The sequence below is a fragment of the Aythya fuligula genome, chromosome 25 (assembly GCF_009819795.1).
Source record: "Aythya fuligula isolate bAytFul2 chromosome 25, bAytFul2.pri, whole genome shotgun sequence".
NCBI lineage: Eukaryota > Metazoa > Chordata > Aves > Anseriformes > Anatidae > Aythya > Aythya fuligula.
Genome location: NC_045583.1, coordinates 1505235 through 1529635, shown reverse-complemented (window position 1 = coordinate 1529635; position 24401 = coordinate 1505235). Strand labels below are relative to the sequence as shown.

At 50.1% G+C, this 24401-nt stretch overlaps 3 protein-coding genes across 3 annotated transcripts; 2 read left to right on the top strand and 1 right to left on the bottom strand.

Moving 5' to 3' along the window:
- Positions 1–7125: 7125 nt before the first annotated feature.
- IRF6 (interferon regulatory factor 6) lies at positions 7126–10711 on the top strand. Its single transcript, XM_032203258.1, has 7 exons — positions 7126–7299; positions 7972–8176; positions 8628–8750; positions 8856–9002; positions 9308–9700; positions 10092–10210; positions 10490–10711. Exons 1-7 carry the CDS (start codon positions 7126–7128, stop codon positions 10709–10711), a joined length of 1383 nt encoding a protein of 460 aa, XP_032059149.1.
- A 670-nt stretch (positions 10712–11381) lies between these two features.
- C25H1orf74 (chromosome 25 C1orf74 homolog) lies at positions 11382–12719 on the top strand. Its single transcript, XM_032203243.1, has one exon. It carries the CDS (start codon positions 11382–11384, stop codon positions 12195–12197), a length of 816 nt encoding a protein of 271 aa, XP_032059134.1. The 3' UTR covers positions 12198–12719.
- A 503-nt stretch (positions 12720–13222) lies between these two features.
- On the bottom strand, positions 13223–23982 carry TRAF3IP3 (TRAF3 interacting protein 3). Its single transcript, XM_032203447.1, has 15 exons — positions 23716–23982; positions 22787–22901; positions 22328–22379; positions 22105–22129; positions 21824–21853; positions 21520–21615; positions 17861–17932; positions 17453–17593; positions 16719–16856; positions 16402–16537; positions 15716–15799; positions 15577–15636; positions 14900–15048; positions 13498–13773; positions 13223–13306 (listed from the first exon to the last, which is right to left on the bottom strand). The coding sequence occupies exons 1-15, from the start codon at positions 23980–23982 to the stop codon at positions 13223–13225; spliced, it is 1725 nt and encodes a 574-aa protein (XP_032059338.1).
- Positions 23983–24401: the final 419 nt, after the last annotated feature.

The following is a 24401-nucleotide window of genomic DNA, read 5'->3' as shown; positions in this document are numbered from 1 at the left end:
CTGCTAATAGGACTACCAGCATATAAGGTAAATTGAGCAAGTTCCCCATACTTTATTTTGTACAAAATAATAGAGAAAATAATTAAGTGCACATGGAGGCAGAGGTGGTTATTTGTCTGCTTTTCATATTTCATTACTGAAATTCTCAGTTGGTAGTTATAGGTAGCTTTTATTTCTATGTACTCACACCCAAAGTTGAGGTTTCTTTATTTTTGTGCCTTTTTCTGTTAAAGTACTTCTGCCTGTTGATTTTAGGCAAAAACACAGCTCTAACAAGAGCCTCTTTCAATTGGGTACTTGCTTACCAAAGAAGCCTGGTATGGGGCTATACAGAACCATCCACTACCAAAGATCCCAATCCCTACACAAAACCTCCTGTTCTCCCTTCCTGCTGGAGCCACCAGCTTTTACCCACATCATACCAGGTGTTCTGAATCCAACCATTTATCTGTGTCAGCTGGAAAGAAATGACCTGTAGCTATAAATGTGCCTGAGCCAGGCTGATGTGCAGATAGGATTCTCCTTTTAAGAGGATTGGAGTAATGTTAATGGGAAACAATGGTCTCCCCATTGTAATAATGCTAAAGACCACCAGGATTTAAGCTGTTCTTTTCTAGAAATAGATTGTTTTGGAAAGAAGAGTTTCTAATTTGGAAAATCACAGGTTAAGAGTCATCTCAAAAATGCTACTGCAGAAGTATTTCATGTCTGGAATAAGGCTTTCTCTGGATCTGCTTATGCTTCTAAGCACCCTATCAATAATAGTGTAAATATAGATATAAAAAATATGCACACAGATTTGCTGGAACATAGCCCAACTTTATGCTTCTCTTCTTTATATCTAAGTGTGCCTTGGCAATGGATGGATTCACTTAAGAGTCTTAAGCAAGAAGAGGATAAAAGCTATACAGCAGAAATAACCATAGGTAGAGAAGACCAAGAGAATTATCAGGAAGGTTAAATCTTCTCTTTTAATGAAAACAGATTATTTTTTGTGGACCTGATAAGTTGGAGGAATTGCATTTTTTCCCTCTCTGGACCTAGAAGAATGCAACAGGATCAACAGGCTTAATCCTTCCTTTTACAACTGCTGCAGACAAACTTCAACCCCTGAATCTAAGATAACCTGTATGCCGCAGAGCAGTGTGACATCTGGCTCATCAAGAAGTCACACTGCGTCTACCCACCAGTGTTTGCCTTTCAGCCAGGCCTCCTAGAAGGAAGTCTTTGCCAACTACTGTTACCGTCATATTTGTTTTGTTGCATTTTCCATTTCCCCGTGCTCAGTTGCCTTTACCGTACGAAGGGCTTTTCCCCTTGATATTTTTTTCACTTTGCCTGACACTGGCGAGGTCACGGCTTCCCTACCCGGGTGACAAACAGCTTTCAAGAAGCGGAGGAGCTTCTGCTGGGGTGCAGGCAGGGAGGGCTCTGCACGTTTTGCACGCCGGTGCGGAGCCTTCCACCATTTTGTGCTGCGCTCCTGCGCCGCGGCTGCAGGCTGGAATGTGAGCGCTGGGAGCACGGAACAAGACTCTGCATGCCTGGGACATTATGTTGCCTCATTGCATAATTTTGTTTTGCCTTATGGGAACTCAGCGATCTGTTCCCAGGAGAGAAAATGGTTCCTCTTTGTTTTGATGACTACAATCTTTTTCAGCTAGGAACAAAGGACTGAAAGAGACTTGAGTTACAGAGTCTAACTGGTGCTATTGCTGGTATCATGACATACAATCACGTTAATAAAAGTGCTGATGGTTTTTGGCACTGAAATTAAATCCCATAGCTCCTGGTAAGAAAATTCCTCTGCATACACTCTCATTGTCCTAAGTGCGTAGTCTGCAGACTGCTGATAGAGCTGCTGTCTCCTAGCCAGCAGAACATCACTTTATGATGTACAGTTTATCTTCTAAATGAGTTCTTTATATGACTTTAAAAATAGATGCAGGTAGAGGTAAATATAAGCAGAGATAATTAACAATAATAAAAAGAATAAAGAGGTTGGTGCTATTTGGCTCCTTGGAGGTTTAGGATCAATGCTTTATAAGGCGATACATGCTAACAGAATATTACACCCAAAGAGCACTGGATGATTAGTTGCAAACAGGTAATATCTGGTTACGTGTCCTGCCTAGCAAGCTATCCCTACATTATCACCTATACAGTTTAAAAGCTGCAGTTTCCCAGCCAAGAGGATGGAAAAAGAGACGGCTTATTTCCCGTCAGCTCACCGACACAACATGCTGCCACATGCTTCGGCAACGGCTGGTAGAAACTCAATAAAAAAAAAAAAAAAAAGCCCTGCAGAGGGCTGGGAAGACTCATTGGCTTGGCATCTGCATTGCCATTCAGCAGAGGCTGGAGGAAGGAGGCAGGGTGCAGGCGGGCACAGCTGCCCGCTCCCAAGGGACCGGCTTTAATGAGACAGGAGGCAAATTGAGTTCCTTTGCCCCCGCTGCAGCAGCCCTCGTGTAGCCAAGCCGCCTTGTTCCCTTCTGTTAAACTCACCAGCCCTTATCTGCCCCGAGACCGCTCTCAGTGGGCTGGGCAAGCTGAAGTGTCCTCGGGGCAGGCCTAGAAGGAGCTGAGCTCTGCCCAGTGCCACTTCCAAGGCTCCCTGAGCATCTGGCCACAGGGGAAAGCAAACCTGCAACACCCCTACATTCTCCTGTCGCCAGCAGGACAGACGTGCGGACAGCAGGAATGCAGGGCGGATGTACAGCAGCTTCTGTGCTGGCCACTTGGGGATAGATCAAAGATCCCTCAGACTTTGGCTGGGATTTCAGCCCGATGCCTCCGCGCGTCTCCTCTCAGGTGCTCGCCGAGCTGCCATTCCTTCACACATTTTTCTGCAGCAGGAATTGCGACGTGGCAAAGGTGTTATTATTACAGGAGCAGCCGTCCCTCGCCTTCCAGATCAAAAATGGTCAGGTAAAACTAGCCCAACACATCTAAAATTCACCAAAGCAGCACCAAATTTTCTTCTTTCCCATGAAGGAAACGCCAGCTTTAGAGTCTCACCTGCTGTTTGTGTTTATTGCCAGACAGATTTTGTTACATGCTGACAAACTCCTGCTCAATGTTACCTCCAAGTGGCTACACTTCAGGGATGAATGAAGGCTGAAATGTTTACCTGGCACTTGGCACCTCGCAAGGCACACTTTCCAAGAAAAAAATGCAGTTCCATTTTCCGCTTGTGTGAAGATTTTCAGCGTTTTGCATTCATAATTCCAACCCCCCGGTGTAGGATTAAGCACTGGCTGTAGGTTAGCCTTTCCCAAACCAGGACTCAGCACTATCCAGGGTGTCCATGAGTAGAAGGGAAATTCCCACTGTTTTTTCCACTTCGTTGAAACCGAATAGTGAATTATTTGATCCCTTGAAACCAAGATTCACCACTGAGTCACAGCTCCCCACCTACGGGGACGAGCCCTGAAAGGCAAGACGCGGGGTGTCCGCGGAGGCTGTGCGGGCAGGGATGAGGCGAGAGGAGGAACATTTGTGCGGCGTGCCCATGGTTGTGCGGTAATCACACCCGGCTTTACATTTTGCCCTAAAACCTGATGGATGGATCTGCTGGGCCAGGTAGGTTTTGCGCTGCGGAAAAAAAAAAAATTAAGAAACTTTTTTTTTTTCGTTAAAAAATAATAATAATAAAAAACATATATATTTTTTGCAACCCCAGAAATATGAAGAAGCCCTTTTTTTGTACCAAAACCGGGGGGGAAGGGAGGGCGGGGAGCGGCGCGGGGCCCCCCCCGCGGCCGGGGGCGGGCCGGGGCGGTGCGGCTGCGCCGGGCGCACCTGGGCAGGTGAGGGCGGGGCCGCGGGAGGGAGCAGGGCGCGCCGTGCCCGCTGCCCCCCGCCCGCTGCCCGCCGCCCCCCCGCCGAGGTCCCTTCGCCCCCCTTCATCCCCCCCATCCCGACGAGGAGAGCCCCCGGGGGTGCGGAGCGGGCGCTGCCGGTAAGTGCCGGGGGGTCCCGGTGCGCTCCGGTGCGCTCCGGGGTTCTCCTGGGGCCGTGCAGCCGTCGGGGGGGGGTTACGGGAAGCGGAACGCGGTGGGGACCCGGGGGAGTCCCGGGGGGGTCCCGGGGCTCGGTGTGGTGCCCCCCTGGGTGCTCGTCCCGGGCTGGAGGGGGCGCTCCGGGAGCCGGGGCCGGGCACGCCGCGGGGCCCCGCCGGCCGCTCGCCCTCCCCGGTTTAGCCCTGGGCTACGGCTTTCGGGCCGGGGGTGGTCCCGGGGCCGGTCCCAGCCCTGCCCTGCCTGCAGATCCCACACCGCGGCCCCCCCCCCCCCCCCCCCGGCAGCCCAAATCCTTCGTGTCCCCGTCGGGGCAGTCCCGGGCCGGCACCGGGCGGAATTCAGCCGGCAGGCGGCCGGGCAACAGGGAGGGGGAGCCCCGGGGGCTGCGGGGTTTGGGAAATTGGTGGTGGGAAAAGCACCGAGAGGTGGGAGCCGCCGGGTCCCCGCGCAGGGAGGTGGTGAAGTGCCAGAAAGGTGGGTGGGAGGTCAGCGTGCTTCTCCGGGGGAGCGCTAATGCTGAAGGTTGAGCCTTTGGGGTTAAAAAAAAAAAATAAAAAATTATGTATGTATAGGATAAGGTAATCAAATGAAATTAACAAGCGAGGATTGAGGTGCCAGCCTGTGGCACTGCAGAGATGAAGCCAGAGAGCACCCCTTCCTTCCTCAGGGGCGTTGTGAACGGGTTGGGAAGGCGCTGAGTATTCGTGGTCGTGCTGGCAGAGGCTGAAAGAGTTTGAGCTTGGAAAACCCGTGGGCCACAGCAGCATGGTAAGAGGCGCGGAGGAGGGAGCCAGGAGGGGACGCGCGCATCCTTCACGCCCCGCTCTGGGTACCACTGTGGGCAGAGCTGTGCTGGAGCAGGGGAGCTGTGCTTCTCCTGTGCCCCAGCATCGGGAGCAAAGAACCTCTCGTTCCCAGGGCTTTACAGGATTTCAGCCCCTTTCTAGCCAGGTCGAGGCAGACTTGGGTAGTCTTTTCCTGGTTTGCTTTTGCTCTTACCAGCACCTGCACTCAGAGTCACCGCGATTAACCTCAGCTGGCCCTGACCTTTGTCACTTGTCTGTGGCCATCAGGGTGGCTGCCGGATGTCTGCTCACCCCTGAATTTGCTGGAGCTGTCTGGCCCTTGCAGCTTTCTGAGAGCGGGAGCGGCTTCTGGCAATGGTGGACCCTTGTGGGATGGAAGTTGAAGGCTGCGAGGGGCTGACTCACTGTCTGTGCCCAGCAATGGGATTCAAGTTGGTTTGCTCTCTGTTATTGTGTCAACAAGCCATTGGTGATAAAAGGCCGTAAAGCATTGTAACGTCTGGTATTGACAGAGGCTGTCTGTGATCCAAGGGACAATTCAAACCCAATACGGCAGCGCCAGCACACCGTCCATGTGACTGCGTTTATTTTGTTTGAGAGGCAGGCATTAGGTTTTCTCACTGGTGTATGGGCTTGTATTTAATCTTGGCCTTGCAAATGTGTGTGTACACAGTGTACCTTATTAGAAACAGAGGAAGCTGCTTAAAGTAAAGTATAAAGGAGATTGTGGAACAAGCTTTAGTTAGGATCTCTTTGTTGCAAGGAGAAGTTGCTGTTTTTCCCTTAGCAAGTGAAATCAATACCTGTTGTGCTGTTTTTGGTCTCAATTCTAAGTCCAGGGTTAACCTGGACTTTGTGTCTTTGCAAACATGTTACTGAGTGTGCAATTCTGATAGGGTTTTTAACATGAATAACTAATGTGGCAGTTCCAGAAGCATGAAAAAGAGGATTCCTTTCTGATGTTTGCAGCACCTGTGAAGCAGTCTGCTAACATGCCCAGGTCCTTGACTAAGCACATTTTCAAACTATTACTTAAACGTGATTTGCAATTGATTCTGAGCATTTTCTTTGCTTAACAGATAAAATAAGTTGTGTTCAGATTAATTTTGTGTGAATACTTGCATTTAAATTGGATCTGTTGGTATTTCAACAAATAAAACCTGTTCCTAGACTAGTTCTTGGATAGTTTTTTTTTTAATCTCCTCCATCTCTGCTGCTAGACGCATTTTGAAACTCCCGTAGCAGTATTCAGGGCTTATGGCAAAGGATTTACTTATCCTGTAACTGCCTTATTAATGGGAAGTTTGCCATTTTTCTCATTGGTTTCAAGATTTACAAAATGAATATGCAAGTTACGCCTCCTAAGCACACGTAACGTAAATGTGTCTCCCTCCCAGTCTCAAGATACCAAATGCTACCTTCTTTTGCAGGGGACAGTCATTAATTTCATATCTGTGACTTTGTTCTGAAGAGGAAGAATGTTGTTGGTTGCAAATATAGTATCAGCATTGTACTACTTAAAAACAGTAAATTTTATCCATTAATTCCGTGGCTTTTTTTTTTTTTTTTTTTTTTTTAAAGAAATTCAACAAAGTCAATATGACTTGAATTTTAGTGTCAGTGCAGACTTGAAGTTCATCTCCTCCTGGATAAACATCCTGGTTATTGGTCAGCACCTTACACTGGTGCTTGCAAGTGATTATATTGCATTCAAAAAAATCAAGAAAAAGTCATGAAATGACTTCAGGAGGAAAGTCCATCTCTGTTAAACCAGTCCCCTCCACTTCAACCAGATGGTTCCACCTATACTTCATCTGGGGCGAAAGCTTCAGATTTGGCATGTAGTTTTCTTTTCCTCAATGCAAGCCTGGCAGGATTGAAGAAAAACTAGATGAGAGATTCCTGTTTGCTAAGGGGTACATGGAGGCTTTTGAAATTCTAATGTCTGTTCTTGCTGTGGCTTGTTTGTGGCTTTATCTCCTGCGCAGCACTTACAGCTCAAGTTTGATTGGGGCTCACCCTCCCATGTGCTCAGTTAACACGAATAATGCAGGTTGTTATTCTAGAGACGTTAGCAGTGTAGGAACATCACTTAGTGATGCATTTGTAACTCCTTCTGGTAGAATGGTAGTTAGCTAAATCTGAGTTAGTGGTTTCAATGTGTAATATAACCAACGATAACAGTAGCACCACGTAGAGCACTTCATGAAGTTAACTTTTTGTATCTTTAAAGGATATGACTCTCAAGTAACCTTTTGCAGTTGGTCTGCTATTACCTCTGTCTCTTGTAGACCATGGCGTTACACCCGCGAAGAGTCCGCTTGAAGCCCTGGCTTGTGGCCCAGGTAGATAGCGGCATGTATCCAGGCCTTATCTGGCTAAATCGAGAAGCAAAGCGGTTTCAGATCCCCTGGAAGCACGCAACTCGGCACAGCCCGCAGCACGAGGAGGAGAACACCATCTTCAAGGTGAGGGAGGGAGAAGCTCGGCTGTACCACGGCTCTTACACAGAGACAAAGGGCTGAATTGTTGGCCGAGAGCTGGATAGGCGTTTCAGTAGCTGCTTCCAGGCGCATTTTGTCCTGTTTCTTTGACCTCTGAAATGCCACTTTGAGCACTTCAATGCCAAGCTTGGCACTGTGCTGGGACGGTGTTTAGTTCTTTAACTCTTTCGGGCTGCCAAAGGCCTGACAATGTCTGGTTGAACGAACTGTGGGAGATTACTGCTGCTTGCTTCATCGACTTGGTTTAGCATGTGGCAGCTGCCCTGTTCTTCGCATCAAACCCGTTATTTATTTTTATATAAATCTTAACAGGGAAAGGAAAAACATCACTCCAGCACAAAGTTTCAGTTATTGTTACTGCTGTTCTTAAAATGAACCCCTTGGGAGAAGAATATTAACTCCTTTACTCTGAGGGATTTGACTTCCTCTGCCTTTAAGGTCCATTGCAGCCCAAACTGTTCTGTAATTGTTTGAAAAGCCATTACAGAGGGAATGCCTGCTGTCATTATCAGAAGAGCTGTAGTTAAGTCTTCTGTGGGAGAAGGATTTTACAATAAATTTGTTTGTAAGCTTCATTTCTGGTAAACGCCACTCTATTGCGAGGGCTGGACTGAGCTTGGTGTACTTTGTCCCCAGGCATGGGCTGTGGAAACAGGAAAGTACCAGGAAGGAGTTGATGAGCCAGACCCTGCGAAGTGGAAAGCCCAGCTCCGATGTGCTCTTAACAAAAGCCGGGAATTTAATTTGATGTATGATGGCACCAAGGAGGTGCCCATGAATCCTGTTAAAATTTATGAAGTGTGCGATATCCCGCAGTCCCAGGGATCAATCATTAATCCAGGTGAGGGCCTTGCTGACACAGTGCTGGTTACTGAGCAGGCGTTTGTCCAACGCGTGTGCCTTTCTCTCTGTGGCATTAACTCTTGAGCTGCCTTTGTGTGCTATAAAAAGGCACTTGCCATGTGTAAGCCCAGTTACACTTAAGTCTCGAGGACTTTGAACCATAGTATGCCTACAGTAAAATTAACAGAGCTGCACACAGTTGCATGTTTTTTGCTAAAAAATAATAATAAAAATCCAATGTTGTCAATAGTTTCTGTATCCTCAGCTTTCTGAAACCAGGTATTAACCTGAAAATAATATTGTACAGATAAAATTTTGTCTTCTTCCTTAAAAAACAGACAAAATTCTGCTATTGTGCAAAACCAATGTGAAGATAACGTTCTTTTTCAAGAATGCATTTCAGTGTTTTACACCAAATTGTCTACCTGTCACTCTGTGCTTGTTTGCAGGTTCCACTGGCTCAGCTCCATGGGACGAGAAGGATAATGATCTTGATGAGGAAGAAGAGGAAGAACTGAACCAATCTCAGCATGTCCCTATTCAAGAGACATTTCCATTTCTTAATATCAATGGTTGGTGGCATAGGCTGTAATGTAGCAGTGAAGCTACTTGCTTGTATATTGGTGCATGCTTGCAGTCGAGTCTTGGTTTAGCAAATAATCGATTCCTTTCCATAGATTCTCCAATGGCTCCCGCCAGCGCAGAAAACTGCAGCCCTGAAGCTGTGTGGCCTAAGAATGAACCTCTAGATATGGACATGCCCCCAACAGCTCTGCAGCATGACTTCTTCAGCAGCCCTGAGCTCTGGATCAGCTCTCTTCCAAGTATGTTTATGGATTTATCGTACTTCTGTCACTGTACTTAGAAGTTACAACTTCTTAAAAACTCTTTGGTTGTTTGCTTGTTAGCAAGAATATCTGACTTTTTTTGTGTATGGGTGTGTGGTTCTTTGGGGACCCATGGGTTGGACTTGATGATTCTTGAGGCCCCTTCCAACTCAGATATTCCACGATCTGTGTATAGCTGGAACATCCCTGTGAGTCTAGGTTGGACTGTGTGGTGTGTGTCTTCTGCTGACAAAGTATGCATAGAGGTCCAGGAAAAATCCTACTGACAGTTTCTCTCTCAGTGACAGACCTAGAAATCAAGTTTGAATATCGAGGAAAGGAGACGGGACCAACGACAACTGTAAGCAACCCCCAGGGATGCAGACTTTTCTATGGAGAGCTGGGTCCTATGCCAGACCAGGAAGAGCTTTTTGGGCCTATCAGTTTGGAGCAAGTGAAGTTTCCAGGAACAGAGCAAATCACCAATGAAAGGCAAAAGATCTTCACAAGTCGGCTACTGGATGTTATGGACAGGGGACTGATCCTGGAGGTCAGTGGCCATGCCATCTATGCTGTCCGGCTCTGCCAGTGCAAGGTGTACTGGTCTGGTCCCTGTGCGCCTTCTGCTGCCACACCAAATTTGATTGAGAGGCAAAAGAAAGTCAAACTATTCTGCCTGGAAACGTTCCTAAGCGGTAGGTAGCTTCTGTGTCTGGAAGATAACGGAGCCTGGTCTGAGTACTTGGTGACACTGTTGGAAAGGGTGGTCTGCCATGGGGGTCAGTCTGGATTTGTTAATTAGTTTGCACATGCGTGGAGCATGGGTAGTGGCTGCTGCTTCCCCTGACCCTCAGTGGACTGTGGGGCATGTGTGCATCAGAATCAAGTGCATGTGCACTTATTTAACACTCTGAAAAATATTGGTGGGCCTTACTTTTAAAGGAAACTTTTCTGGGTTAAAGAAATAAATTGTAATTGTTGATGTGTGAGAGGTGTAGCTAAGACTTGGGACAATACAGCGAGGTGGGACATAGAGTTTCTAACCAAAAGATGGACAACACTGCAGCATTCTGCTTTTCTTCCTAGAGCTGATTGCCCACCAGAAAGGACAAATTGAAAAACAGCCACCATATGAGATCTACTTCTGTTTTGGAGAAGAGTGGCCTGATGGAAAACCTAGGGAGAGAAAGCTGATTGTGGTTCAGGTAGGAGCTAAGGTCCTGAAGTGACATGTGGCAGACTTGCTGGGGCCACAGCATTGGCTCTGGATCGATACCACAGAAACCAGAGAACTGTTCTTATCTGTCATGGTTATTGGCACTGAGAAACCCCAGCAGGGCTGGTGGATTTTGTGCCCTGAATTACATCAATCTGTGAGTGTGTTTTAGGTGATTGTGGACACCGTCCTGTAGGGGATTCCTGCCAAGGAATGGGGATGTACTGTGTGACTGCTAGGCTAAAAAGGATCACTATTTCTTCAACAGGTCATTCCAGTCGTGGCCCGGATGATATACGAAATGTTCTCTGGTGACTTCACGCGTTCCTTTGACAGTGGCAGTGTGCGACTCCAGATCTCTACGCCTGACATCAAGGACAACATCGTGGCTCACTTGAAGCAGCTGTACCGCCTGCTGCAGACCCACCAGGAGGGGTGGCCAATGCAGGCCCCTGCCATGCACATGGCACAACCGCTGCCAGCACAGTGACAGGCACTTTGTCCTGCTGCAGGGTGCCCCAGGGTTTCCTACGTTGTACATATGGGGAAATGTTAGTGAGTGCCTTGCCTTAACCTGAATGAAATTTGTAAATCTGGTCTTCTGATTCACTTTCAACAGTCTCTGGTATTTCTGTTTTGGGAGCGTTTTAAATAAAGGGCATAAGGAATACCTCTAGCTTCACTGCTGTTTTTAGCTATTTGCTACGTGTAAATCAGATTTTTAATTCTGTAATATTTTTTAAAAATCCACTATTGACACGCTGTATATAAACACTCGATCACTAGAGGGGGGGAGAGAAGTAATCTGTGCTTTATTAAAACTGCTTTATTAAAAGGTTTATTAAGAACGTCATCTTGTTGTCATCTTATTTCTCTGTGGCTGCAACTGAAGAGCAGCCAAGCACTTCTTCCACCGTGCTTTATATTCTATATATGTGTATTTTATAGATGTTTTTGGAGTAAAAGCTGGGTTTTAAGTTCTCCTGCAGCCAGCGCCCCCTCAGCGCCCTCTTCCGTGTTCATGGGGCCGGGCCCTTAGGTCTGGGCCGCTCCTCCCCGCTAAGGCCGCTCCGCTCCGCCCCGGCCTGGCGTGGCGCTGGGGGCCGGCCCGGAAGCCTGGTGCCGGGCGGCGGCTGCGGGTGGCGGACCCGTTCCGGGGGATGGAGCCCCCGGAGCCCCTCCCGGCCCCGCAGCTGGTGGCGGCGGCTCGGGAGGCGCTGGGGGCCGGCAGCGGGCGGAGGCGGCGGCTGCCGGCTTCCCGAGCCCTGCATCTGGCCGGGGAGGTGCTGGCGGTGGCGGCGGGGCTGAAGCCGGCGCTGCTGTACGACTGCGGCGCCGAGGGCCCCGCCGAGCTCCGGCGCTACCTGGAGCGGCTGCGGGAGGCCGGGCTGGCCCCGCACCGCCTGCACCTGCTGGGAGCCGGCGGCTCGGCGCTGCTGCTGCACCCCGGTGGTGCCCGGAGGCGGCTGGAGGCAGCGCTGCGAGCCCGGCCCGGGCCCTTCGTGGACGTGGCGGCGGCGAGGGGCAACCCCGAGCTGTGCGGGCCGGCACAGGCCGAGGCCATCAGGGGCCACCTCGCCTCCTTGCTGGCCCACTTGGTGGCCGCCGAGGAAGCCTCCTCCGGCCCCGTCTCCTGCAGCGAGGTCGTCGCCACCGGCTGGAACCTCTGCACCGTGTTCGGGGTGCTGCTGGGCTACCCAGCTGCCTATCACTTTCCCGTGGAGGAGGGTGGTGAGAACTGCCTGGCGCTGAGGCCGCTCAGGGTGTTCACGGCGCGGGCGCGTTGTCCCCGCATCCAGGACGGGCTCGGGGTGCAGATCTACTCCTTCAGCATCCCCGAGAGCCTCCGTGAGGAGCTGCGGGAGGTGCTGGACGCCTGGTGCAATGACCTGAGGGACAGTTTCCGCGCACAGAGTGACTTTGTGGACCTCTGCATTTCGAGCGAGGTGGTGTCGCTGCCGGCGGTTGCCTTATAACACGAACACACTCTGACTTTCCACCGTATGCCTCTCCTGCCTCAGGGAGCGAGGTGAGAAACCTCACCGAGAGGCTCCCGAGAGGCCCCGAGCACTGGGGGCTGCGCTGTGGCAGCTTGGGCCCCAAATGCTCAGGCCAGTTGCTGCAAGTCCGTGCACATCCCAAATCTGTGGGATCCACAGCCTGGATCCTGACTGTGCTCTGTCGGGTATATTTATTTTTTTGCAAACAACTGGAGATTAATAAAAAATGATAACACCACGTTTAAAAAATACACAAAACTTTATTGTAGGCTCCATGCTGTATTTAGTACTCATACAATGTGGTCACACACCTCATAGCTGAGCCTGCACTTGAACAAGGGTTGGGTGCTGCCATAAAACTGGCTGTACAGCTCCAAAAGGGGATAAAAAACACTGTCTGTTGAATTAATGTGGCACTGACCATGAAGGAAGTGGACACAGCTATGGGGATGCTGCCATGAGACAGGCCACTGGTAGGCTGGAGGAATGGTGGCTGAACTCGGGCTAGGCGGGTGGGTGGTGGGGAAGCTGCTTGGGATGGGTGGTTCACGGGGGTGATACAGAAAGCCCCTCTGAGAACTGGTTCTTTGTCAGCATTAAGAAATGGTCTAGGGTTCTGTGTTTCCCATGCACAGAGACAATAAATGAAGGGAATTGAGTACTCCTCTAAACATATACACAGTGTTCCCAAACACACGGGACTATGGGTCCCTGCTGCCCTGTCTCTCCCATTCCCCATGAGCTGTTTGAGTGTCAGTTTGGGTGGTTTTGTCCCTCAGGGCAGGAACTGAGCAGTGCAATCTTGAGCTGAAGAAGAATAACCAGAGCAGTGAAGGGAAGGGGCAATCCTCCTGCGTTTATTGGAGCCGTGTCAGTTTGCCTGGAGTGAGCCCAGCCCAGGGTACGAACCAGGGTAAGTACAAGAGCAGCAGAAGGTGCATCGCTCGTTGCTGCTGGTGAAGCAGAAGTCAGTTCCGAACAGAAGTCGCTGAGAAGGTGCCTCACGGTCGGTAGTTTGCGAAGAAGGCAGCCATGGCCATTGCTATCACTGCCAGCAGAAGAGGGAGCCAGTTACCACGCTGTCTCTGCAAAGAGAAGCAAGCGTTATCAGGAAGTTGGTGGGCAGAAGAAACTTCTCATTGTTCCTAACAGACATCATTCATCTTTAAACACTGCCCGGATAAACGGGAGAACTGTCCCAGACCCATGTAGAAACAAACAACAGGGAAGCTCTGGGACCACGTGCCGTGGGGCAGGGGCGAGGAACATCTCCCACCTTCGCTGGCTTGCTCTGGACGTGGTTGAGCTCGTCCCGGCACTGGCGCAGCCTGGTCAGGCAGGAGCGGTACTCCTCGCTCAGGGCCTCCAGCTCGGCGCGCAGCTCCTGGCACTGCAAGGGGACGTTAGCGGGGGCGTTAGCGGGAGCGAGCCCCGCGGCGCCGGGCACACCGAGACCGGCAGGGCTCCCGCAGCAGCCGTGGCTCTTCGCCTGTGCACGGGCAGCCTGGTGATGGGGGAGTTTCACTTCTGCCACCTGTGTGCCCGAATATACCTGCACGGGACAGAGCAGATTTCAGTGTTACATGGTGACGCAGGCCATGCCATGGTTATTCCCGTCCTGTGACCTGTTTGCTTTCGCTGCCATCTTTCATGGGAGAAAACAGCAATAGCTATTTTTTTGTGTGTAGGTCAAGAGGAAGAACGGGGTATAAAATCATGGGAGGGGGTTCATTTTGCTCTGTGAGAGCAGTGGGACGCATAGGGCGGGTGCCTCGGTCACGCTGCACGTCCCCAAATCCCAGAGAGCACCCTCAGTCCCAACCAGCCGCACGGTGCAAGACCCTGCCGCCTCCTGGGTGCCGGCTGCCCTGCATCCCCAGCACCTGCAGCTGGTCCCCGCAGCTGGTCCCTATTGCTGGGGTTGCACTTTTACAAACTCTGTCCCCAGCTGGGGCAGGGTGATGCCTGATACCGCTGGTGCCCTCACAGGGGTTGGGCTGTAGGACAACTCCTCCTCCTGTGCCGTTCTCAGGTCTGCTATGGAATGTTGCAAATCTTATTTTTGTAAATCCCCATTACCTAAATTGCGCTGTAAGAAATAGAGGACTGTTGGTGGCGGGTAGAGGGCGCAATTTGTGCTGTGGTTTTGAGTCCTGAAGCAGTCTCTGATACGGGAGAGACCATGCAAGATGTCAGGAAACTCCTGAGTTTTTTATGGTCAAGTTTTACATTCTTGATTATTTATTTATTTATTTATTTATTTATTTATTTATTTATTTTTAGTGTTAGCAGACCCTCCGTGTTATTTGTGAACCTTTTCTTTTCCTCTGGTTCATTCGTGCTCAGGACTTCAGCTCTTAAAGCGTGGCTTTGGCTTTTCCCTATTTCTCTCCCTGAACTGGGTTCACCTGCAGAGGCTCAGCCGGAGCTGCTGAAGCAGTGCCCCTGGTCACAAAGCTGCTCGGTGCCCCAGCCTTGTGCACACGTGCTGTGGGCTTTAGCTGAGGCTGGTATCAAAAGAAAAAATCAGCAAAGGTAATCCTTGGAGCAGGTTCCAGGAGCAGTCTGGAGCCCTGGCTGCCTTCAGGAGCTTTAATGCGTTGTTTTCCTGCTCGCTCCTGGGAGCTCAGTCCCTAGCGGGGTGACTCCATCCCAGCCGTGACTCAGTGCTTCCTCACCTCGTTCTCCTTTGCTGTAAGCTGGGATGTCCTTTCCTGCATCTCAGCCTTCAGGCTTTCTTCTGCCTCCTCCTCAGGGTGCTTTAACAGAGCATTTTGTGTTTCCTTGGCAGGAGTGAGAGGTGGGCTCTGCGTGGTGAAAACCTGATCTAGAAAACAGTCAGGCTTCTGATGAGAAACAGGTCCTGGCTTCCAGTTTGCTTTGTATCTTGTATACTCAGCACAGTTTAAAGATAATATTTGCTTGCTATGCACAGAGAGGAGCTGAGTTAGTTATCATAGCCTTGCCTCTCCTGCAGATGCAAGTTAATCATCTTTAGAGGAGTATTTCCAAGTAGTTGCCAGAAATGGAAGGGAAGGAGAGTTAAAATGCCTTTTATTACTTCAAGTACAGCTGTAATTGCAGTTACAAACTGGAATCTATCTATAAATCTATATATTTTTAAAAAAGTATAGCCACTGAAGTAGAATTTGCAATGAAATCCCTTTATTTTTTTAAGTACTTGCCATCATAAATACACTTGAAATTTAAAGTTAACTAACAAAATATAACCAATTTCACACAGTTTTAAAATAATCATTTATTCTAAACAAATAAAAACTGTTCCTAGAGTCACTTTTAACATTCCCATGTCCAGCTAGAGGAATGCTAGATGGGAGTTAGAAAGTTTGCTGACCTTTCCTTTGCACCATCGCTTCCTGCATTTTCCGCTCGTTGGTCTGGTTCTGCAGCAAGTCTGAGGACATAAAAAGTCACCATCAGTGGCCACGGCACCAACGCAGGTCTTTCGTGCTGTGCTTCTTTGTGTTACTTACTGTGTAGGTGGCTGATTGTCGCCTCCAAGGATAGCTTCTGGCTTTGTAATGTTAGCTTCTGATTTTGTTCTTTTTGCAGTTTACCTGAAATAATAATAGTAAGAAAACCTGAAATAATAAGAAAATCAGGGTTGATACAAATCTCCATGTGTTTTTATGCAAGTATGGCAGATTTCCTGTTCTCCAAACGTGTAAAGTGGAGCAGATATTGTTGGGTCCACTGAAATTTAATCTCTGAAGGAATGTACTTTTTAGCTATTAATTACACTTGCAGTTTTGGTAGCTTCTTCTAGTGTATCTTAAATGATGAATAAATTAATTGAATGTGCTTTAAACCCATTTGAGTGAGACTATTGTGAAAGCTGAACTGCCACCCAACTGGTGTTCCTTAATTTTGTTTTAAAATAGCCATGAGAAACAATTACTGATCTCTGACATTCTAGGTTTCCCATTCCACTCTGTCTTCTTGGGAAGTCACTTGGCTTTCCTGAAACACCTCTAATCTGGTTGGAAGCTACGCTCGGAGCCCTTTCGGAAACCAGAGGCTCTCTGCAAGCTGAGATGCGCAATGCATTCAGACGAAGATAGTTCTGGGTGTGCTTGGCTGTCAGGATCAGGCCTTTACGAGTATCTGCTTTATATCTGCCCTCTACTGGGAGGAGCGGCCCCGTCCCCCTGCGCGGTACCTTCGATGGTGCTGATGTGCTCGGCTTGGAGCTGGTTGTCCTCCTGCAGGGCACTGGCGCGCTGCTGGAGCTCAGTGTGTTCCTGCTGCAGGCGGTCCAGGGCCTGCTGGAGCTGCTCGTTCTGCGCCGCTGTGTGCTGGGGCGAGAGGAGCCTGGTGTCAGCGGGGACATGTGAGGGAGGCACCCGAATCAAGGAGGACGGAGTAATTGTGCTTCACCAAAGTGGCTTTTGTTGTTTTTTTGTTTTTTTTTTTAATTAGGTGGGAAAAGCGGGCTCGGTGGGTGATGGTGCCGTTCCCGCAGGGGAGCTGACGTACTTGCAGTTTGCTTTGCAGAACGTGGAGGTTGCTCTCCAGCTCGCTCTGCGTCTTGGTCATCTGGGTCCACTCGGCTTTGAGCGTGGTGTAGTGCACCTTCCAGAGGGCCAGGTCCTCCCTCGTCACCTCCAGGCATCTCTGGGGGAAGCGGGGACAGCGGGTGGACCTGCTGCCCGTGGGACTGTGCTGCGGGAGGCCAGGGGGAGGCCAGCCTCACGCTGCCCCAGCCTCACGCTGCTCCAACCTGTCATAACCTGGCATGGATCCGATGCTGTCGGGTGGGCAGAGGGGTTTGCTGTGGGGGCGGCTGCTGCAGGCTCACTGCTGGGCAGCACCTGCGGCTCTGAGCCTCCGTGGGGACGGGGAAGGCTGGTAGGACTTGGGACACGATTTGGTTAGTGTCCTGAAAATGCCTGCCAGCAGTTTGCTTTGATCCGCAGGATGCCTCCTGGGAAAAAGCTGTTTGGATGTGAAGTCACGCCAGAGAAAGCACCTCCAGAGACCTCGTGTGCTGGATGCTGTGTGCAGCTTGTGGCTTGGTGGGCATGGGGAGGGGATGGGGTGAGGAGTGGGGCAGCAAAGGGAACACACTCCAAACTGCCGAGCAGCGGTGTGTGTCTCCAGATGTGCTGTTCTTAATAACCTGATGTGGGGCTTACGTGAACACAGGTTGGCACTAAACTGACCTTGCTCAGTAACTTAAAAAACAATCAGGTATAAAACACGTTTCTTACCTGAGAGTTTTGCAGCTGCTGCTCTGCTTGGAGTTTGTCCTCGAGCATCTTCTGAAGAGCCTCCTTTGCCTTCTGCTCGTAGGTCTGCTTCTGGTCCTCCATCTCTATCAGGATCTTCTTCACGCACTCCTTTGAGTAACTCTTTAATGGAGGAACAGAAGTGCTCGAAGGGTCTTATCTGGCATATTCCTAATCTTGCTAAGCCTGAATGTTAGCAAATCCACAGTGTGTAAGCGCTACTGTTAATTTACTGTGAAACATTGCTTCAGCAAAGAGGAGAAATACTTTTCAGATCCATATCTAATCAGATGGCTCTGGAAACTGAGACCCGACCTAATTACATGATTCAGTATTTCATTTTCATGCCTTTCTTCACCCATGTTTGTTTCTCAGAGAATCAGGCATTACCTGGGTGCAGGCCTGCAGCTGATTTTCAAGGGCCCTTAGTTTGCACTTCAGTTTGTCTTCATTCAGCTGACCCTGGGGAAAAACAATTGGCCCAGCGTTTGTAAATCAAAAATTATACAATACACCTCTGATGTTTTGTTAGCTTGTTTGTACTCTATCTCCCTTTTCTTCTATATTGTGGCTAAATTTGGTCAAAATCTTTTCAGTGCTTAGAGCTCAAATAATCCTTCACAATCCCAGAATAGGTGGGTTATGGGGGAAGGAAAACCTTTACGCATTGGAAAACCCTGCGGAGGCAGAGTGTGGGTGCCTGCAGTAGGAGAAGGAAAGATGATGAAGTGATTTCACACCAGGTGGGATGGGACTGTCGGACACACGGCCGCTGTCTGTCCTGCAGGCCGTGCTCCCCGTGCTGCTCGGTGCCTGCAGCCCCACAGTGCCGGCTCTGCTCCTGCTGCTGGCGTTGGGAAATGGCCCGGGTCTGCCTTGCGACATTGAGCAGCTGGGCAGGGGGACGGACGGCAGTAGTGGTGATTCATTTTCCCTATTATCATCTCCTCTCGGTGTTAGTCAGACTTTTTACTTAGGTTTTGTGAAACCAGACTGCATGCAAATTCAGATAAAAATTTCTAGCAAAGGGTTCACGTAGGCTGTTTTTCCACCGCTGATACTGAGAACATCAGTATCATCTCTGCTTGCTGCTGTTTGAAGTCAGGCCTCTGAATAAGCAGCTCCTTGATGTTACGGGAAGAGCTGTCAGACCCAAGCAAAACCAGACTCTCTGGTGTCTTAGCACTGCTCAGATTTGCACAGAAGTCAGTTTACAGTCCCAAAGAATAAAGCTTCCCAGTTCAGTTAATACAACAAAACCTGAAGGCTATATCCCCTTAGAAAGTAGGTGGAATTTTGAAGAGCAATTTTAAATGTAGACTTTAATGCCTAACTTTGCTCTGCAGTGCGTTTCATTCTGCTCTCTGCAGAGGTTTGCAGGGGAGGGCGGTGGCGGTGGTTCACAGCCCTTGTGCACAGATGTAAATGACTCTGCAAAGTACCAGGCAATGGAGCACCAGGCCCTTCCTACGCTTGGGAGCAGAAATGTGCTGGCAAACTCCTTTAATGAGGATACAGCTTACAAATTGGTGAAAGAACATACGGTATGGAGATTTCCCTAAATGGAACAAACTGCCTGTTGCCAGAACAGCATGTCGGCGAGGGGCGAGTGGGCTTGTGCACATGCGGGGGAGGGCGTGAGCAGTCGTGCCTCTGACCAGGAAAGTTGTGTGAGCTAATCTTGGGCGAGCCCTTGTGCCGATGATTATGGACATGAAAGGAGCTGGTTTAAAGCACCACCACTACCCCCAGGAACAAAAAAACACCCCAAACCACCCCACAGTAACAAAACCTTATTGCTACCGCTGTCAGATGGCGGTTGTTTTTTTTCCTGTCTTCTGCAGTGTCTCACGTGGTGCTGTTTTTGAACACCACCTGGGGATCCTTGCATGAGAGCCCAAGAACAAAAACGCAGTCAGAGGAGAGGACTGGGGCTGGTGTTCAAAATGCACTCTTGCAAATGCAGGATTTGAATTTACCAAAGCCCTCAAGTCTGAAGTTACCAGCCTGAGCAGCTCCAAAAACCTTTGCTTTAAAACCATTCTGCATTTCTCTGTGGCTGTCACCCAAGTGCCATACACATCTTTAAAACTGTTCTGGGCCAGCAGCCGCAGTGGTCTGGTTGTCCTGTGACCGGTGAATTTCCCCTGATTCTCCTTTCTGCTAGCCATTTTAAATAGCTGGTTTAAAGCAGTAATTTTTAAGTGCTGTTTCTGGAGGACTTCCAGTTTGCCCAAACATGATGCCTGTGCTAGAAAAATAGGTCCAGAAAGTCACAGGAATGCACTGGATATGACAAAGAGCTTAAAATCGGCAGGGCTCCAAGGCATTTCCAATAGCCAGACTCAACTGTAGAGCTCAGAAAGGGATGCAAATGATTTGAAGGAATAATTCTCTTTAAGAAGAGCACAGCTCAGAAGTAACTGCTCTTAACAACCATGACTGACTTAGCTTCCTGCACCTGGCACTGTTTTTGAACCAACGAAGCAAGTTGTACAACTGATGGGGTCTGAGTGCCGGACCTGCGGTGGGAAAGGCTCCAGTCTGGAGGTAAAACCACAGGGAGGAGGAACAGGGCACCCATCCCTGCGGGGTAACGATGCTCCCATCCTCCTGCACAGCATTCACTTGCTCCATCAAATGAGAAACACCCAGGAACATGAGCAACAACTCAAAAAACACCCATGTGGCCATTTCAAGACTTACTGCTGGCTGGTTGGGAAGGATTTAAAAGCTGCTGCAGCACACACGGGGCAGCCCACCCGGACACTGCTCACTCTGCTGGACCCATCCGCACCTCTCGAGCAGCCACTGCCCCTCCGGCCCCCTCCCAGCACAGCCCCTGCCTTCTTCCCCAGGCGGTGCAGAGCCAACAGTGAGCTAATTCTTAGTCCTTGATGAAAGGTTGAAGGCAAGATCAGCAGCAAAGCCTCCCTTCTGTGGCAGAGATAGCAAGAAGCAAAGTGCACCCACCTGTTTCTAATCTGAGGTTTCATGGCTACTTCCTGCAGTGTGTGTCAGTGTTTTTTCCTGCTCGCATTATATTTGAAGAAGCAAGCGAAGGCGGAAGTTTCTAACCACAGTACATCTAACACATTTTTTTTACAGCATCTCATCCTATCACTTGCTTTTCTGCCCCAACAGAACCTTCAAACCACTTTTTTTTTTTTTTTTTTTTTTTTTTTGATGGCACACCAAATGGTATATTAATAGTTGATTTAATAACCCAATTTAAAGCATTTCACGGGTCACCATAAAATGAGTCCTAAAATTCATCACCTTCCTCTTACCTCCTGATACAATGAGGAGGAGGGGAAGCCCTCGCTCAGTGCTGCCTGGAGGATTTTGTCTGAGCTACGGGGAAAGGGCTCGATGCATGGCCACAGCTCAGCAGCATACCCCAGGCTGGGCAGGTTCTCCAGTTTGGAGCAGCTAAAATTTTTATTTTGGCCAGGAAAATTTGGTTCAAAATGTTTAAGACTTGACTGGGAGAAAAACAAGGTGGAAGGTGGTTGCTTGGATTCACTCTTTTTCTTTCTCTTTTCTTTTTTTCTTTTTCTTTTCTTTTTTCCCCTACTTAACTACTCCTACTGTCTTTTTACTTGAGCAAAGGTGGAAAAAACAAGTGCTTTAAAAAAAAAAAAAACAAAACACAACTTGGAACTTTACAGAAGAGAAGGGTTTTACACCTTCTGTTAATCTGAAAGCAAGGTAAATGCTGTTGCATTTTTTTGTAGGGGATGATAGGGAAAAAATCAAGAAACATAACCCCCTAACTTCTTTCTGAGTTTGTGTTCAACCTGCCCTGAAAAGGAAGGGGAGAGCAAGGAAGGGGGAAAAGCAAGCAGCTGCTTCCAGTCCGACACAGTGCCTTGTCTTCAGGTGGCAATGTTGCTGCATTTCAGACCCGCAGCATCTCCAACCTGTAAAGCACTGAGGCCAGGCCGAGCTACAACTTGGAAAAGGAGGCACGCGGGGTTTTTGCTGGTGCAGGCAAGCTGATCCCTGCCGTGGCAAAGCCTTCCCCAGCCCCAGCAGCCGCCTGGTACCTGCCAGGATTTTTCGGAGGCTTTCAGCAGCGTGGAGAGCAGCTCCTGCAGGATCACCATCTTCTGCTTCAGCAGCAGCTCGCGGTGCAGGGCCTCCTGCAGGGAAGCGAAGCAGGGTCAGGTGGCCCCATGGGGGCCCCTTGGGGCTCGGGGTGTCCCCAGGTCTGGCAGCTTGTCCATGTGCTTTCTTGGCAGTGTTAACACTGGGCACGTGGCACCCCGTTGTTTAATAACAAATAATCCCATGGCTGTACTTCCGCAAGGGCTGCTCTCCAGGGAAGCGCTTACAGCGTGTGGTGCCTACCTTCAGGTAGCTGGACAGCTGTATGATTTCCTGGAAGGGAAAGGGGAAATATTTCAGTCCACGGGATTGTTTCAATTCACAAACATCTACATTTCCAGGGAAGTGGAAATTCTTTCTGCAGTTCCTTATGGCATCTTTGCCATGCAGCGCCTGGAGTAGCCGTGTCATTATTCAGGAAACCACAGAAATTTAGCACCAGTTGCTGTTCTGGTCAGAAATTTTAGTAACTGTGCTCTTTTGCAGGAGTTCAAGTCTAGTGATTGTCCGTGTGTTTTGCTTACCTTATTTAAAACCGCTGTTCCACAGCTGAAATGGAAAAAGAAAGCATGTAAATGAGGTGAAGGTGATGCAGGCTTCTGGAGCAGCCCAGGCACCAGCCTCCCCCCAGCTGGAGCAGCGCGTGGATGCTCATGGAGCTCATGCAGGGAACGGGCATGGGCTGGGCCCTGCAAGGCAGCCTTGTGGGGCCTGAGAGCACAGGGCAGGAGGGGGGACGTGGCTTACTCTGTCTGCTGGCTCGAGTCTTTCACCCCTGCACTTGTGAGCGTCTGAGTTCCTGTGAAAATAAAGCAAGAGGATGTGCCCGACGCCCTGCCATGGAGGGGCCCTGGAGCTCTTTGTGTGAGTGTGTGCTGAGCTCTCCAAAAGGGCACTGTGTCCTGGGGGGTGAGAGGGTAACCAGCACCCCGCCCAGCAGGGACAAGAAGCAGAGAGCTGCTGGGCTCAGGGGGAAAGAGAAGTGTAATTCTGCAGCCTGCAGTTAGCCTGCGTGTCCAGGATAATCTGGGGCATCTGCAGGGAGCCCCCAGCACCTGCTGGGGAGCTCTGCTCACTGAGCTGAAGGCTGGCTGATGAGGAGATATTCCTAACGCCTGCAGCCTGGTGGGGATGCTCAGCCCGGGATGGCAAAACCAGGAAGGTGCTCAGCTCCTGTCCTGTGACTGCTGAGCATCCCTCACCTACCTCGGGTGTTCGTGGAGACGCGTGGCCCAAGGGTGGCTTCTGCCGAAACGTTGAGGGGGCTGCCAAGGCCGAGCGGGGAGAGCACAGGGGGGTATGCAGGGTGGCTCCATGGGCGCTGGAACAAAAGGGTGGCTTGTGTCAGGATCTCTCCGAAACAGAGGGCAAGGCGATACGGCTGGGTCAGGATTTGTACCTCCAGTGGCTAGGGAAGAGCATCAAAGAGATGCTGAGAAACCAGGACTGCTTCTATGTGGACCTGCTGGTTTGGCTGCAGCAGCACCAAAACTCTTTTACCAGCAGGTGAAAGCCTGCCGGGTGGGAACAGCTCTCCGTGCCCACGTGCTGCAAGGGGAGCTCGAGGGTGTGCTGGTGTCCCACCGGCACCTCGCCTTCCACTGCCTCTGCTAGCGTAAGTTCACAAAGCCCCTAGGATGAACTTGCTCTATGCCAGGGGAATTATTCATTTTGCATGGGATACAAATTTAGAAGGAAATCTGTTTGACTCTGGGGTGTTTTGCATTGCGCCTTTCTGTAAATCTCCTGACTCCCGGGGTTGCCGTTAGCTGGTCAGCACTGGGCAGGCAGAGGGGCCACAGAGTGTCCTTCTTCCTGATAAAGAAGGTGCTGGGGGAAGCCAGGTGTTCAGAGCGCAGTTTTCATGAGGGAAAAGTAATTTATGTGAGTGCAAAACTAGTCTGGCAGCTAGGACGCGGGGCTGTATTTAGAGCAATGGCAGTAACACTCCATCTGGTTCAAGTTGAGCTTGGAAAACAGGAAAGGAACGTGCTGGGAGGGAGGCATCGCTGTTTACCCATGCCTGACTCCGCAGTGTGTAAGGAAACGCGGGGTTTTTGCGGGTGCATTCTCACTTTGCACTTTGGCTCGGTTCTGCACCAGAGGAACGGAGCTGCCCGCGGGGCTGGCGTTACCTGCAGCAGGCCTGGCGGGCTGGGGTCCCCTCGCACATGGAGGCCCCCGGGAACCCCCAGCATGGTGCTGGACAGATTCCTCCTCCGGAGGAACTCGCGTTGCCGTGGGCTCTGTGGCAGCTCCTCCGCCGTCCGCCCGGGCCTACGGCAGCTCGGCGGGTGGCTCCGCCGCCTCAAGGCCTCACGCGTCTCGTGCCGCCGCTCGCACTTCTCCTCGTAGCTCTCGCCCGTGCGCCGCGGCCGGGCCCGCTCGGGAGGGCTGATCATGCTGGGGCCACCACCACAGGCCTCCGTCCTGCCAAAACCAAGGGACGAGACAGGATATGAGTGAAAAACAAGCATTTCTAAGACTAAGTAAATGTGAGGTATTTGTAGGCGGACTAATTCTGGAGTTCTTATCCAGTGGATGTGAGTGGTGTTCATGGAAAATGAGCTTGTGCATGCTGGCAACATAAAACATCCCGCTCTGGTTTTGCTCCTCAGTGGGGTGGCTGCTGACCCAGGGGATGCTTGGAGCAGAATTGCAAACACTGAGCTCAACCTCATGAAGTTGCCTTCACTACCAAGTAGTAGTGCTTCCACAGCTTCCTCTGGGAGAGCTCTCTTCCCTATAAAATAAAACTCCTCTGTTTTTTAGACAAATTTTTGTGTGCGTGCAGTTACATTTTTTTTAGCCAACCGAAAGA